The sequence below is a fragment of the Python bivittatus genome, unplaced genomic scaffold (assembly GCF_059951505.1).
Source record: "Python bivittatus isolate LINGU-HERP-01145 unplaced genomic scaffold, Pbiv_v1 ctg000500_np1212, whole genome shotgun sequence".
Taxonomy (NCBI): Eukaryota; Metazoa; Chordata; class Lepidosauria; order Squamata; family Pythonidae; genus Python; species Python bivittatus.
This window is the reverse complement of record NW_028277079.1, coordinates 1,234,869-1,251,087: the sequence shown is the minus strand read 5'-3', so window position 1 is coordinate 1,251,087 and position 16,219 is coordinate 1,234,869. Positions and strand designations below refer to the sequence as shown.

The following is a 16,219-nucleotide window of genomic DNA, read 5'->3' as shown; positions in this document are numbered from 1 at the left end:
TCAAGAAAGGAGGGAAAGCTAGTTTATTCAAGCAGGCGTTTCACGGAGCATCATTCAGAGGAGCATGTGTGCGGTGAGCCCATGCTGGCCAGGCTTGATTGTAAAGCATAATGGTTGGTTTTCTCCAGTGCAGGCTTTCACAAGACAGGAGAAGCACAAAGCACGTACATAAATTGGGCTCGGCTCCTGGTGATGTCAGGGACATGGCCATCTAGGGGTCTTTTGGCAAGACTGTGGAAGTGGGTATTGCTTGCTTTCTTGTAGGATGCTCTAGCCAACAGTCTTGGATTCCCTGGTGGCCTCCCATCCAAGGACTTGCCAGATCTGACCTGCTAAGCTTTTCCGAGATGAACCAAGGTAAGCTAGGTTACTGCTACTTTCTTTTGACAAAATACTTCCAAAAAATGTTAAAATGGGGATTATAATGAGAGGACAGGATGCACAGTACTTGATAAGCTGCTGGGGCTTGAGTCAGGATCACGGAAGAGACAATCTAGTCCAACCCCCTGCCCAGGGCCAGAATCCAGGACCAGAGCATCCCCAGAAGACAGCCATTCAGCCTCTGTTTGAACACCGCCATGAAGTGATTTATGATCTCCCAAGACAGTCGGTTTGATTGCTCTTACAGATAGAAAAAAGTGTTGATGTCCAACCAAAACCCACTTCCTCGAAGTTTAAATCCCTGGTTTCTTGTCCTGCCTTCTGGAACTGTTCTGCCCCATCCGATTCTTGAAGACAGCTGTCATGTCTTCCCACAAGCTTCTCTTCTCCAGACAAAGCATGCTTGATGCCTCCAGCCATTCCTCAAAAGCTTTTTTCCCCAAACCCATTAGTATCTTGGTCGCTCTACTCTGGACATGCTCCAGTTTGTCACAAAATTTGGGCCACCTGTGCTGTGGTCCAAACAGCACTGAATGGAGAGGGACTATGACTTATCTGGACATTCTGTTGAGGCAGCCTAAGGTTGCCTTTCTTTCTTTGTATCACACTGCAGAGCTGTGACTTTTGCACATTGCTCCCTATAAATCCATGCCCTGCCATTGCTGTCTTAAACTGCAAATCGTTTTGTTACTACTCCACAATGTTTCACCTTCTGATTTGTCTTTACATTTCCCCGCTAAGATCACGTATTTCATTGAGAAATGTGCCATATTCAAACTGTTGAGAACTAGATCACAAAGTCTGGTGACCTACACGTTCCAGCAAACTGGGATGCTCCCATCCACACATTGCCTGGAAAAATGATTACTGGATAAATTGGCCATAAAATTTCCAAAGACTGACTTTTTCAAGCATTCCAATTCAGGGCTCACAGTGCAGTCCGGCTGGGTTCAATTTCTCCCTCAGTGAAAAGGCTTCCAGGCTTCGGGGGGGGGGGGGATTAGGCTTTGAACAACCTACATCGGAGCCTCCTCATGCTAAGGCTAAATGTCAGGGGAGGGGGGAGAGCACAGATATAATCTAACGCTTCTTCCTCCTCAAGAGTTTTGGTGCCCAGGAGGTGAAAGATATAACCGCCCACCTTTGTCTCCAGACCAAAAGAGTGTTTGAGCACACGTTGGTTGCCTGGGAAAGACAAGGCAGTCCTTAACTCTCGTAACTCTCATTTAGGCACACTGCCACTGTTTGCTCCCCCCTCCCCCCCATAAAGGGGTTGCAAAGAAAGGACAATTAAACAAGCAGGTCCTAGTCATTTATCTCCATGGATAGGTTTTTCACCCTGCAGACAATCACAGCAGGGTTCGGGAGGTCATTTCTCCAGTTCTACCTCTTAAGAATGGCTTCACGTGGGACTTATTTTAAAATTGCACAGAGTTTTCACATCTGACAGAAGCATCCACTGGGGGAAGCACTTTCTGCATGAAATATTTGGCACAGACCCTTCATCCCAAGAATTTCCTGTAACTAAATTGCAATAATATCAACTCTGTTGTTACTTGCATCGCAAATACTAGTTAGTTAGCTTCTAAGCTAGAGAGCTATCTTCTTGTATTCTGGGAAGTTCCACGCACCGCATAAACTAATGTTTTTAAATCACTGCACATGAGTATTTACACAAATTCCCTCTCCTGCAAATAAGCAGTGAAGTGAGCAGACGTAGGGGTCTCACACACACACAGTTTCCTCTCTAGAAATAACTTCCCCTGGCCTTGCCTGCAGCTCTGCTGAAGGGATCCAAACACTCCTTTTATTCCACTGAGTGTCACAGTCTGACTAAGCAGGATTGTGGTGATGACAGCAACACCCACAAAACCAGCAAGTGAAAAAGTAAGCAGAGGTTTCTGTTTATAGGGTGGAGATCTTGGAGACAAGACACGGGACACTGACCTCTATGGCAAGAATTCAGGGAGGCACTTCTGTCTCCTGTTTGTCAACCTTCCAACATTGCCAGGAGGCAGTGAGTCTCTAAACAGTAACTGCAGCTGCTGTGCTAGCTGGTCTGGAAACTGAACCCTTGAAGAATCCTCTGGAGAGGAACAACACACACACATCCAGAGGCACGCAGATGGATTTGACAGCGCCTCAGAGGCCAGATCAGTATATCTTTCAGCCCCGCTAAGTTTTTGTCTATTGGTGGTGGAGAAATGCAATGAGATTGTTGGGGAAATCTTATGGGCATCCTTTGTGATGTATTTTAACATTGCAGACCCGCCTGGTTTTAACTCAGAAAAAGGTGGGCTACTTGTTAAATAAATAATAAGGACCTTGATAAATGAGAAGGGTGAAGGAAAGGAAAGGAAAGGAAACTACAGAAGTTCTATAAACAATTTGAGTTAAGTCTCCAAAAACAGGTTGCTATGGTTGAGTCATGTTTTCCACATGAGCTAGGTTTTATGGGGACTGAGGTTCCAGACCAGGGGTGTACAACAACCTGTCCCCCCCAAACCTCCAGACTACTTCCAAAACTTGCCGCCAAACTGTACATTTTATTGTGACAAAAGAGGAAAGAAATATATGGGGAACAACTGTATTTAAATAAAATTCCAACCAATTACCCTGAAATTAAATCAGGTAGTCTTCAGTTCAGTCTTGCTTCTGTTTAGGGTCTGGCCCTTGGCCAGAAAGAAACCACACTCATTCAGAGCAGGGAACAAAGTTATTACAGGCCAGGTTACAGGGAGGCATCCTGCTGAGTGCGTGCCCAAAAAGCAGCATCCAAGTGAGCTCAGAGGAATGCAACTGCTTGGGCACATCCACATTTTAGACCTTATGGCCTGAGACTGAATATCCTATTAAAAGTTGCTTTCAGGCCAGAAAGATTTAAGTGGAATAAAAGCAAACAGGAAGAGTATGTTGTTTTTCCCATTTTAATTTTTCCATATCCTTTTCAGAGAGAGGCAGAGAGAGAGCGGGGCGGGGGGGGGGAACAATCAAAACTTCATGCAATTGAGAGAGAATCCAGATCTTCCCAAAATCCATTTCCAAGCAGATGTTGGGGCTGGAAACTTTCCCCAGGAGAGACTGGTTGTATCTAACCAAGAGCCCACCTGCTATCTTGCTCCCAACAGCCATTAGCCGCAGACTTAATTGTTAATTATTGGCAATCAAAGTATGTGGAACAGCAGGACAGGGAAGAAGAAGGAGGCCCCTCCGGAGATGCTTCAGCCTGAGCCCAGAAATGCCTTCTCTAAAAACAAAGAACCAAAGCTTTTCCTCCATATTTATCAGCAGAGGATTCTTTCACAGAGCAACTGTTGCTCTTAACACATCTTCACCCCTGCAACTAACTCAAGTTACAACTGGTTTGTTTCTGTTTGTAAACCCATCACCTTCTACAGTCAAAAGATGCCAAGGCAACTGCCTCTGTTATTTACCCAAGGGTCTTGGTCTTTCAGGTAGAGACCGCCTCTGGACCCTGAGGGTAGCCTTTCCCGGAGTACATCACTCCAAGGGGCTGATCATGATAAAAATAAAGAATATAACTCAAAGGTTAATGGGTGCCTACAACCATCTTGGGCACATAATATATGCTACATAAAAGCCTTTCCTCCCACAGACTGTATTATGACTTTCTCTTTCCTCCCAGTTAATCCGAACAGGCTTGCTTACGATGCCCCAGGCTGTCTGAGGCTGAGCTGGAGGAATGCCACCCAGAATATTTGACGGCACTGATCCCTTTGCTCTTTAACATATTTGTAATACTTTGGGTTTAACTTAACCTCCTTTGGGCATTTGGTCTACATTTTTGCTAAAGTGCTGAGAGACTTCAGAAGTTGGTGGTAGAAAAAGTTGGATCCTGTTCCTCCTCACCGTGGCAAGTTTCTCTTCAGGGGAGAAGAACTGATCCAAGCAAATGTTTGCTTGCCTTTTATCTGACTCTGTTCAGCTCTTCTTCATGGCGTATGAGCCTGGGCATGTATTGGCGGGTTTGGCTAATACGGAATAATGCGGAGGAAAAAAAAGATCTATCTATCTATCTATCTATCTATCTATCTATCTATCTATCTATCTATCTACCTACCTACCTACCTACCTACCTACCTACCTACCTACCTACCTACCTACCAGGAGGAGATAAGCACAGAGTTTTTGTACAAGTGGGGAACCTCAAATACTCAGCTTTTTTAAATGCAGAGAGGCAGAACCAAGCCCTGCTCTCTAAAATGTTGCCATCAGATTGTAACGTTTAATATGACAGAAAAGAAAAAGTTAGTACATGGCACAAGAAGTGATCGTATTAAATTATAATTATTTAATTATAGTTAAATTTAGTTGTAATTAAATTCAAATTCAAAGGTCGCTTGGCCTAAAAAAAAGTGCACTCCTCTTTTAAAGAAACTAGATTGCGGTAGGATGCTAGTCTGGGTTTCTTAATCATTTTTAGTGATAAACATTATTAATCCTTAAGGCTGCAAAACGTGCAGTGCAAACCTTATGCATGTCAATGAAGGAATTGACCTAGTCAAAACTGCTCTTGGAATCCAGCACTGGCAAGACTGGGATCAGCTCTCAGTCTCAACTGGTTGATGTTTCCAAAGGCTGTTATGAGAAATGGAAAACCGAAACACCGACTGGAAAGAATGGGTGCCTTTGTTGTAAGGATGGAAAGCCTTCACCCTTAGGTATGCAAGGAGAGGAGAAAAAACCCCCCCAGCAACAACAGAAAAAAGAGACTTTGAAAGGTGCAGTTACCTTTCTGAGGCAGATCTTGAGAGGTTTCAGGCTTGGCACCACCACGGGTGGGTGGCTGAGTTTGTTTACGTAGCACAGCATCTCCAGGCGAGAGCAGGACCTCCTGAACAGCCAATGCTGATCAAGAACAAATGTTCCAAAGGAACTTCTTATGCTCCTCTGGAAATCGTCCCACTATTCAGAGACGTGAAGAATGGAGCCTTGCTCTGGGTCGCTGTGCCTGGGGCTGCGCCGACTTTGAAATAGGGGTTTGGTCTCTGACAGCCACAGGGCTATACCAGTGAGACGGCTGTCATCGCTGGGAGGACAGAGACACACATCTGGGTACTCTTGGAAGCTTACTGTATCTATTTTACTTCTTATATCGGTAAACAATAACAGCAGTTCAATAGCTTGGTCTGGGTGGGTGCCATGGACCAAAAAGAAGAGAACCATTCCAGTTTAGAAGAAAAGCCCCACCTCAAGGGCTGACACCTGCTGCACGGGCCAAAATACCCCATCTGGCTCATCCCTGCAAAGACCCTGGAGAAAAGCCTGTGAAAGCTCACGCTGAGTGAGCGGGACCTGTCACTAATCTGGCCCAAAGCAGCACTTTATCAGAACCTCCTGTGCCCCCTGGTGCAGACACATTTCCAGGTAGGGCTCAGAAAAGTTAATGGGAAAAAGGAAGGAGTGATGCAAAACCAGCAGAAGGTCGACTGTGCTCTTGCCAGACTCCACGTTCTCCCATGCATTCAAAGGCCTGGGAGGAGCTGGGGTCAGAAATGTGCAGCTTGATCGAGAAGAGTCGCCTTAAAGCGCTCCAGCTATGTGCCCAGCTCGGTACACCAGCAATTTCATTCTGCCTCCATTCTCTGAGCTCCAGAAATCCATCCTCCCAAGTTTATTTAGCTCTAGCATGTTTTCCTTCACAGGCTGCCTCAAGGCAGTGCAATCAGGTGTCCCCTTTTATCCTCCCAAGAACCCTGCAAGGAGAAGGAACGGGGTGAACAACCAAAGCTCAGCCAGCGAGCTTCTTGGCTGAGTGGGGTCTGAACTTGCAGCTCTCCAGGTCTGGACTGGCATGCCAACCCCGACGCTGTCCAGGCAGAGCTTTTCAAAGTGAAAGCAATGCATCCATCCACCAGCAATATAAGGACAACAGTGGGACCCTCCAGGCCGAAAGTGAGAGCACTTCCTGACAGCCCTGAAAAGAAACTTTACTGGAGACAGCAAGGGAGGGAGAAGAGGACTGCCTGTTGCAACATCCACTTCCTCATTTTGCACGGAAGAGGCTTGCCACCGACAGCAGGAGAACGAAAGGAAGAGGCTGAGCTGGCACCGCTGTGAAAGGAGGACCCGGGACATTTAAGGGAAGTGAGAGCTGCAAGGATGTGAGCTGTGGTCCGGATGAGGCTGACGTGGGCAAAGAAAAGCGAGAGCAAAAGGGCTGACTTTTCAGTGTGGCCTCAAGATGTTCCAGAGCTTATCTCCTGTCCTCTTTAAATTTAACTGCCTTATCAAACACTTTCCTTGCTGGTTTCGAAGTGGGTGCTCAGAGGGAAGGAGGAATCCAAAAGTTATTGTTGGCAGTTAAAAATGATTTGAAGTTGCCCCACTCTGCTCTTAGGCATAACTTCCTTTTTCTGACCATAGCTCCTGAGCATACCTAGCTGCCCTATGCTCTTGTTTCTGAAACTACCTCAAACTAGTGAGAGATAAGGAGGCATTGCCATGGTTACCAAGGGGCTCCAAGAAGCCGGAAAAAGGGAGGGGGAGATGTCTCTGGTGTGAGACAAGGTAAGATAAAACCAGTTTGGAGCGGTTTGACCTGTCCAAAGTGATACTTAGCAGAGATCTTTTAGGAATGCATCAACTCTCGCCCCCCCAACCCTTATTAGCCTAATAAAAACCACACCCTGCATAACTAATCACCTATTTACCATGAACATGTGATGTATGTAGTAGTAGTATGTATAGTATGTAGTGGTCTGTAGAGGGGGGTAACAGGAAGTAGGTCAATAGGCAGATGGAAAGAATGTGACCTCAGAGTACCTTAGCCAATGGGGAAATGGGGAGGAATGAGCGTTGGCATAAGATTGTATAAAATGTGCTGAAATCTGTAATGGGGGGGGGGCTTCTTATTTGTAACGAAGCCCACCAGCCTTTGCAAATGTTTCAATAAACTTTACTTCTGACTAATCGAGAGAGAGACTCGTGAGGGCATTTCTCACAGTGCTAACCTGCTTTTCCCACTTGGCTGCCTTTTTTAGGACATCCGTCCTTAACTCTTGTCCATCAGCCTCTTGCTGCATGCTAAGAACAGTAACCCTAATCAGCGGTGTGTGGCCAATTGTGTCTTGGCTTAATAAGCTGAGATAGGAGCGAGCCTTATGCCCACACAGGAAGACTCCCTGTTAAGCCTTCAACTTTGTCAGTCCTTCAGATTGCTCCCAATGTGTAAGAGTTCCCCAACCGGATGAAAAAGAACTACAACCTACTACTTTCTAAGGAAGTGAAGATTCAGCAAAAAGGAGTGTCATTTCAGCTTCCTGAGCACAGGTTTGATCATCTGTGGTGGGGATTGTGGGAGTGTCTCGTAAACAGATAAACCAGCTCCACCACCATAAACACACCATTTTTCACACAACTGAGTGGCACTACCAGTAAACGCACACTAATAACATTGGGCTTTATTCCCATTCTTCTCCTTGCACGACTTAGATCTGCACTGTGTCACTAAGTTCATTTGAACTGTGAGGAAAATAAGGTTTCAGATGAATGGGACCGTTTAAATCAAGTTGAAACATAAGGAATTTGGCTTATCCTCTGGTTCACACCAGTCTGTTGTAAACCTTATCAGAACATTCCCATGGCAACCCATGAATCTGTCCTCAAGATGCCAATAAAGGATGTCTTCTTTCTGGCATTTGGCACCCTAAATTGCCCCCTCCTTTTGACCTGTTTCTTCTCACTAAGACAATTGTTTTCTATGAAGATAGTAGACAGCAGAAGGGCAGGAAGTAACCCGAGATCTATTACTTATTAATATGTATGTACGCATCATTTTTCCCTTTTCTGAAATGCATAAATATCAGTGCATTTCTCTTGTTTGGAGGGGTGGCTCTCACCATCCTCCTGGTGGACCCCCTCCAGTATGAACTGTTTATATAATAAACACTGCAGGGAGCCCTGATTATTTCTTTGGGTCCTGCGCTTTGATCCACACCAAACTCAAAACTCATCTATAGCTCAGCCCTTATCCAAAACCTGATACCAACCAGGCCCACCCTTTTGCAGACCGCAGTCCTGCTTCTCTCAGGTTAAGTTTGCCCCAAGGTTTAGAGAGTTACCGACAGTCTTGAAGCAGCCCAGCATGAAATTGGAAAGGAAGGCCCGGTTTTGCTTATCTGAAATCTAATCTCAAACCCTGAATCAAGAGAGGAGGTTCTGCTCCCCCGCAGCAAGTCCTGGCACGCCAGCCAGACAGAAGTCAGCTCCAGCAGGAATGTCAGCCAGACTTTTAACAGTGCTGGCATTTGAGTCTCGAGAGGGGAGGGGATGTTTTAAATAGATCTCAGCAGCTCTGGCCAAGACCCCTTGGTTGCCCAGGACGGAATCACGCCAGGATCTGCACTGCACCCAACTTCAGTCCTGTTTCTTGCCACTCCCCTCAAGAACCCTGAGGAGTGAGATGGTAGATCCAAGTGAGGAAAGAGCCCCCAGCTCCCCCCTCTGCAACAAACAGCAATGCAAGAATGCCGGAGGATTTATTTTCTCTTCCTCACACACACATATACGGGCAAAACAGATGGAGGTTTGGGCTTCCACGCAAATGCACCCAGAGCCAGCCCCAGCAAGAAAGTAGGGAGATCCTTTACACTGTACAGTTTTACTTTTACAGCTTGCAAATTTAACCAGGATTTGCCAACAGCAACAGGACTCCAGCAGCAGTTGCTCACACGGCAAGGATGTCACCTAGGCGGCCACCCTCTTTGCACCCATCCTGACGTGTGGAGGCGGGAGGAGGGCAGGGAAGAGGAGAAGCCCAGCCACTGCAGCCCACAGGCTTACGGAGCCCAAGAGGGTGTTTGGCCACGGCACCAGAGACTTTGGAAAAACAGGTTTCCCAACGGTCCCAGATGGAGAACAATAATTGCATCTTCTAGTGTTTCTCAACCTCGGGAACTTTAAGACGGGTGGACTTCAGCTCCCAGAATTCCAGCTGGTGGGGGAATTCTGGGAACTGAAGTCCCCCTTCTCAAAGTTGCTGAGGTTGAGAAACAGGGTTCTAGGTGACCACCCGATCTCAGTTTAATTGCCATGGAGACCACCTGCCCCCCGCCCCACTTAAACCCCAAACTCAGCCCCCGACGGGCTCCCTCCGACCGCTCCCCGCACTCAAACTGCCGGGGGGGGGGCGGCGGCTGAGCAATAACATTCTGAAGGGGAAGCGTGTAAACAAGTGGGGGGGCAGGGCCGAGCAGCCTTTAACGCGGGGCAGGCGATGCGGTCCAGCTTGGCGCTCCCGGCCCGGGGGACCACCGCGGCCGCCGAGGGGCCCCTTCTGCCCGCCGGGGCCTTACTCGCGAGGAGCGCTCTCGCTCCAGCGAAGAGGCAGCGCCGAGGCGCCTCCGCCACCTGTTGCGCCGAGCCTCCCAGGGCTTCTCCCGGGAAACTTCCCCCGGGCTCACTCCGCATCAACGCGGCGCGCCCCCCCGACCCCCGGAACTCCTGTCTGGACAGCGGCCCGCCCCCCGCGCCCCCCGACCACGGCGAGCCGATCCGGAGTGACTCCGGTTCCGGAGGCGGAGTGACTCCGGAGGGAGCCCGCCCGTCCCCCGGCTTACCTGGCCTCCCCGGGGCTCCCGGGCTCCCCGCGGGGCTGCGCTGGGCTCCGGCGGCTGGGGGTGCGTGCGGCGCCGGCGGCGGCTCCCGTTGGCAAGTAACCGTCTCCAGGGCTACGGTCACTATGGCGCCTCCTCGCGCGGGGTTTCGAGGCAACTGTTGCTAGTCTGCCCCGTGACGTGGCGGCCACGCCCTCCAGGCGGGCCCTTTGGCCCACTCCGATTGGGCGGCCGAGGACGGCTGTCAAAAGGCGGGGGCTGGAAGGCGGCGGGGGGCGGGGCCGGCGGTTGGCGCGCGTTTTGGCGCGAGGCGTCTGAGGAAGGAAGTGGAGGCGCGGGCGGGGCTCCGCGGGCAGCGCGCTGAGGGGCTCTGGGCGCGTGCAGAGCGCCTTCGCTCAGGGACAGCGGGGGCGATGAGCCCCCCGCTGCTCTGCCCGCATCAAGTATGCAGCTGCTCTAAGTGCCCACCCGAGCCCTTCCCGCTGGGAGCGCAGCAGCGCCCCTGCTGCCCAGCCCGCTGGGGACCCCACGTTTAGGCTCTCAGGCACCCACCTTTTTTGACACGGCTGGCCTGCGTCAAAGCACCTGTGACCCCTCTGCCTGCCCCATTAACCATGGTTTGGCCTGACGACGGTGCTCAGGCTGTTGCCGCAGGCGAGGCCGTGGTGGGCGCGACTCCCATGGGACCAGCTCCCTAGGGGCAGGTGAGGGGCCCCGGGGCACTCAGGCCCAGGACGGCATCTCCCTCTCTGCTGCCAGCAGGAAGGACAAGAGCCCACGGCCGGGCCGGCTGCAGGCAGGAGTTCACCCGGGACACACTTGAGAGGTGCTACAAACACACGAGGCCGATCTGAAGCTTGCATCTTTTTTATTCGGAAACACTGGCCTGACATGATTCAACAAGGTCTTATACAAACCTGGGACCACATAAAGAACAGCTTACCCTTAAACGGATGTGTGGAAAAAAGCCAAAACTGCCTCAGCCAACAACCAAAATTTCAGCTTAAAATCGCTTCCCCCAGCTTTTGCATCCCGATTTGCTGGGACTCTGCTTGCAGAAGCTGGGAGTTCAGGAAGCTGGTCCCCAAAATTTGGGGCAGTGCTGAGTTGGGGAAGGCTGACTTAAAAGCTCACTGTGGTTACATTTGCAAGGAAAACGGAGTATGAAGACTTCCAGGCTCTGAGACAAAATCTGCACGTTTTACAAATAGCTAAAATCCTTAACTTACAGACCTTGTTACAATATGTGGTGACCATCAGTTTTCGATAACCTTGAAAACACCAAGAAAAATAACTCCTAATAAAAACGGACAAATTAGCACATTTGATTCCTTAAGACTTAGCCACAGTGAAATCATAAATTACAGGGAACTTCTTACTACTGCACTCCATTTATGGGGAAAAGAGATGACCCTCCATTGCAACATTTATTTAACAATCTTCCCAAGAAAACAGCAGGCTTATTAACCTTTTCCCATATCCAATGTGGCCCTCAGTGTTTATGCTATAAGTTAAAAGTGATTGAGTTCACGCTCACACTCTTAAAAGTTACAGTCCATAATTCCACCCCACACAATCTTTAGACATCCCTCCCCGTTTGCTCAAGGCCTCCTCACCTACACTGTAATTCTTACGAAACACCAAGTTAAACAAGACTCTTTGCACAAAAGTGACTGATATTTACAAGGGCACCTCTAGATAAGCTGAGTGATTTTCTTATCAGGAGCAATACTTGCAATTTTATATAGATTTGCGGGGGGGGGGACACAGCTGGCCAACCTAATCTCCCACCTGACAATTCAGCTGGAGGCGAAGTCTCGTGTTCACGCAGAACAGCAAGCGCAGGCTGACCTCTGACTGAATCGTAAGAACTAAATCCAAGACTGATGCTCACCCAGGTTTCCAACCATGTTCCCAAGATGCTCGTAGCAGAGTGGGCAAAGCGAAGAGGAACTCTTCTGCCCCTTCCTTCTTCCTCGAAACTCTGAGAAATTAGTCCCACGAGCCACTTAACAGACTATCTTAGTGGCACAGGAGGGGCAAAGCGATGCCCAAGGCTTGATGCTGAAAAGGCCCTGCTTGTTGAAGGGAGCTGTGCGCACCCCAAGTTGAACCTCACTATGTAAACAAACACCCCGGGTAAAAACAAGCAGAAGACTAAGTATGCCAGATTTCCTTGCACGAACAAGTGTTCTACCAGATGTGCAACGCTGACACCGGACATCTGTGGAAGGAGAAAAAGTGCTCCATGCAAAGGCTCACCCAATGAACTACAATATTGCACCACAAGAACACATAGTGTTCACCCAGTCTGTGGCTTCGCCGCAACATTTTCCTTTGGTTCGCTAGAGACCCCCCACCCCACCCCTGGAGAGACAAACCCTGAGGTTGGTAGGTTCATTTCGGGAAGATGTACATGGGGGTCAAACAGCCAGGGAGGGTCTTCCGGACACTTCCGACCAGCACAAAAAGAGTCCAAAGTGCAGAGGAGGATCCTGGCTTGGGGGAGGGCAAGAGAAAACGACGGCCAAGGACAGGAAGCCGCCTTTATTTGAAAACCTCATCTATCAAGGAAGAGATGATGCACCTCATCTGAGAAAAGAATCCTGTGAAGACGCCGGACTTCTAATAGAGGCAGGCTGAGATAAGGCCATCCCCGTTCAGAAGTTATTGGTGTTTGATGCTTCTGAGTAGAGTTGCTGTATCTGGTCTTGGTACATCTTGACTACTACTGGCCTCTTCAGCTTCATTGTTGGGCCTAGGAGGCAGACACAGATGGTCATGTTAGTGCCTAAGCCCTCCCCCAATTTAGTTCCCCTGCCCTCCATCCCCCCTCCCACCCTGTTACTACCCCCTCCCAGGGGGTGCTGCTAACAGAAAGAGACAACTCTTTCTGAAAACATGGAAAGCCGAGATCCAAGGGGGACTATTTGCTCCCTTCTTAGTGCAATGGGGAAGGGGCTATCAGTCCCTATCCCCAGACAGATGCAGTCTGCGCAGCTGGCAGTCCTGAGCTAGGAGCCCCGTTGGGTTGTCACAACAGACAGCTACTTCCAACTGTTCCCATGAAAAACTGTGAACAAACCACTGGAGGTAAGATTCTGCCCTGGAGCAATGCACCACTGCACTTGGAAAGGTGGACGGGCTGGCCCTCTTCCAATTCAGAGGACGAAAGGCATTTAAACCACCCCAGGGATCTCCACGCCGTTCTCCTTTTGGGACTTCACAAGCCCCTTTTAGAGAGCATTGGCTAGGAACTCATCTTTCTAAGTGAAAGCTGGGAGCTGTGCTGAACTCCACAGATCCTGCATACTGCCCCCCCCATCCCTGCAACTCTACACCTCGCGTCATTTGACCCCCCAGCAGTCTTTGGCCACTGACCACATGGAAGTGGGCAGCCACGCCAGCCTCTCACCTAGCTCTCCTCCCTGGATGGAAAAGTCCTTGTCCAAGAGGACCCATTTCTGGATTTTCTGTGCATTGGAGGTGGCATGCTCGTTGACTTTCAAGACCCCCTTCTGGATGGCGGTATACACAGCCACGTCTTTGTTCCCCACAATGTCAGAGACTTTAGTGGATTTGCTGCCCAGTTTTTGGCAGAACTCAATGGCTTCTGGCGTCAGCTCATCCTCCGACAGCCCCGTTTCTAAGTTCACCTTGCTCTAGAAAAAGAGAAGAGTGTTGGGGCAGCCATAGAAATGGTTGCACTGCCACCCTTTGGCAGTGGTGGTGGCTGGCACCACCTTGGTGTTTGCCCAGAAAGGGGTAGCTGAGGGGGCGTGCAGGCACCCACCCACTCAAGCAATGTGGATTATGGGATAGACTTTGCAGTTCAAGGCAGAGGCCAGAAACATTGGCCCCTTGGAGACTGAGCCCCCTCTAAGTCCTCTGCAACCCACTGGTTTAGACCCTCAGCAGGAGCAATTCGGTTCTCTCCCAACAGCTCACTGGTGGAGCATAGACGAGGGCAAAAGTGGGGAGGACTTTCTCCCTCCCCACTCAACCCCCAGCATGGGATCAGCCCCATGCTAAGCTAAGCAATTCCTTTGGAGCATTTATAAAAGAGCGGACAAGCATTAGGAGACTGGATCTTCTGTAGAAGGACAGGATTCTGCAAAGCTGAAGAGGAGAGACGTCCTCTTTGGAGCTTTCAATTAAAGATCCTAGTCCACAAGCTTTCAACTATCACTATACTTGAAGGTTTCTGAAGGTGAGCTTGTTTTGCCTGGGACTGACATCCTCGACAACGCCTTCCCCCAAGGGGTGACTTCCAGGTGCATTAGAATCTGGAAAACACATCTGGGAAGCCCAGTTTGGATCGATGGGGGTCAGAATGGCAGTGGATCGGTTCCTGGGGCCTGTCTCCCCACCCCCGGGCCCCAGTGCCTAGGGAAGGCAGGCACTCACCTTAATGGTCATCAGCATGACGAGGTACTTGGCTTTGTCTCCCACCAACATGACGTTGCTAAGAATGGGGACTGCCTCTTTGATAGCATCTTCGATCGGGATTGGAGGAATATTCTCTCCCCCCGCGGTGATGATTAGCTCTGGAACAGAGGTGGGGAAGCCCGGTCCATCAGACCCTCAGAAAACTGACTTGGTTCACACTGTAGTCTGTGCCGTGGTGGATGGGATAAACAGCAGCTAGTTTGCAGCACAAACCAATATTCCCTGGTTTACCAACCATAAGCTCTGGGGAGTTAGAGAGCTCAGGGAAGACCAGGCATTGAGTGGACCGAGTTAAATCAGACCCAACGCTGGGGTGGAGCAGGATATTATGGTGAATGCAGGTTGCCATTCGTTGTGTTTTTGGGTATGTGGGGCAAGGAGCTTCCTCCCCTTGGCCTTGGGCCACTTTCCCCCTGGATCATTGGGCTGACAAGACATACATCAGCAATTGTGACTTTCCCAGTAAGGAAAAGCTTAATTTTTAGAAGGAAAGTGAACAAGTTTTCCAAAAGTTATGGGGTAAAAAGCAAAACAAATCCCTGCCCGGGGAAACACAAGGATGTCCAGAAGCAAATCTCCGCACTTTGTGAAGCTGTGATTTGTGAAGTTGGCTCCAAGTTTACTACAGGCATGGAGGGGAGGCAATCTTCCCCTCTAGGTTGGTCATCCTGGCGAGGAGTTTTGGGAGTTGTCATCGCACCATAGTCTAGAAACACCAGTTTGGAGGGGCTGCACCGATTGCAAACTCCAGCTCTCGACCACTATTTTCTGCTTTTGGGGTCAGAAATTGCCATCTCTCATGCAGCCTCCTCCCATTTCCGTTGTGATGCAGCAACCCTGCACCCACAGTCCCAGCAGGGGAGCCTTCCACACTTCCTCTCCTCAACAGACAGTACAGAACACGCACCATTTCCCATCTAGAGAGATGCTGCCAGCCCGTGTAAGGGATGAGTTGGGGCCTTTGAGGTCCTCCAATCCAACTCCCTGCCACTGCATCCCTGATCTAGCTTCTGTTTAAGCCCTTCCAACAGAGGAGGGTCTGCCATCTCTGGAGGCAGCTGTTCCATTGCTGCACAGGCCGTTCAGGTAGTCCTCACATACCAACTGCAACTGGGACCGCAACTCTGTTAAGTGAACTGTCACATGACCATGCCGGACTTACGACACTAGTTCTGCTGCGGTTGTTAAGCAAACGACCATCGGTCATTAAGTGAGACACATGACTGCAACTTGCAACTTCCTGCCAGCTTCCCCATTGACTTTGCTTGTGAAGTGTGCAAATAGCAATCACGTGACCATGGGATGCTGTGATTGTCGTAAAAGTACCTAGTTCAAACTAAACACGAAGCTGCAAAACTCTTAACTGGACTACATTCTGCTGAGATGTTCTGCCCACGGATCAGGCCCAGCCTGGCCCACACTTTGTATCGTGACCCGGGGGCTGGATTACCTTTGATCCTCCCCGTGATGTAGAGGAAGCCATCCTCGTCGTATCGACCCAGATCTCCGGAATGGAGCCAGCCCTCGGCATCGATTGCCTCTTTCGTCTTGTCATCCATGTTCAGGTAGCCCATGAAGATATGGCGCCCGCCGAAGCAGACCTCGCCGACTCCGTCGTGGTCAGGCTTGAAAAGCATGGTCTTGCAGCCTGTGATCTCCCTGCCACAGCTGGGGGGAAGGGGGCAAGCAAGGGATCAAGGGCTGGCCGAGCGTCCTCCACAGAGAGATTACCCACTGCGGGGAAGCACAGCAGAGTCTCCACGCCCACAACGTGGAGTGTTATAAAATAAAACCTAAGAGCAATTTCTATT

General features: G+C 49.8%; 2 protein-coding genes across 4 annotated transcripts in view; both read right to left on the bottom strand.

The window, feature by feature from the left end:
* The window catches only part of RFX2 (regulatory factor X2), a 42,218-nt gene extending 32,097 nt beyond the window's left edge, over window positions 1-10,121 (bottom strand). For 2 of the 3 annotated variants that reach the window (XM_088147403.1, XM_088147406.1), the window contains exon 1: window positions 9,963-10,121. The gene's annotated coding sequence lies outside the window, so the exon portion shown is untranslated. The remainder of the gene's footprint in view (window positions 1-9,962) is intronic. The other variant, XM_088147409.1, reaches the window with a different exon arrangement.
* Window positions 10,122-10,810: 689 nt separating this feature from the next.
* Window positions 10,811-16,219, bottom strand: part of ACSBG2 (acyl-CoA synthetase bubblegum family member 2) — a 31,823-nt gene continuing 26,414 nt past the window's right edge. The window contains exons 12-15 of the mRNA XM_088147391.1: window positions 15,859-16,076; window positions 14,367-14,506; window positions 13,375-13,621; window positions 10,811-12,717 (exon numbers count right to left, since the gene is read on the bottom strand). Coding sequence (XP_088003517.1) covers window positions 12,620-12,717; window positions 13,375-13,621; window positions 14,367-14,506; window positions 15,859-16,076 — 703 coding nt within the window. The 3' untranslated portion in view covers window positions 10,811-12,619. The remainder of the gene's footprint in view (window positions 12,718-13,374; window positions 13,622-14,366; window positions 14,507-15,858; window positions 16,077-16,219) is intronic.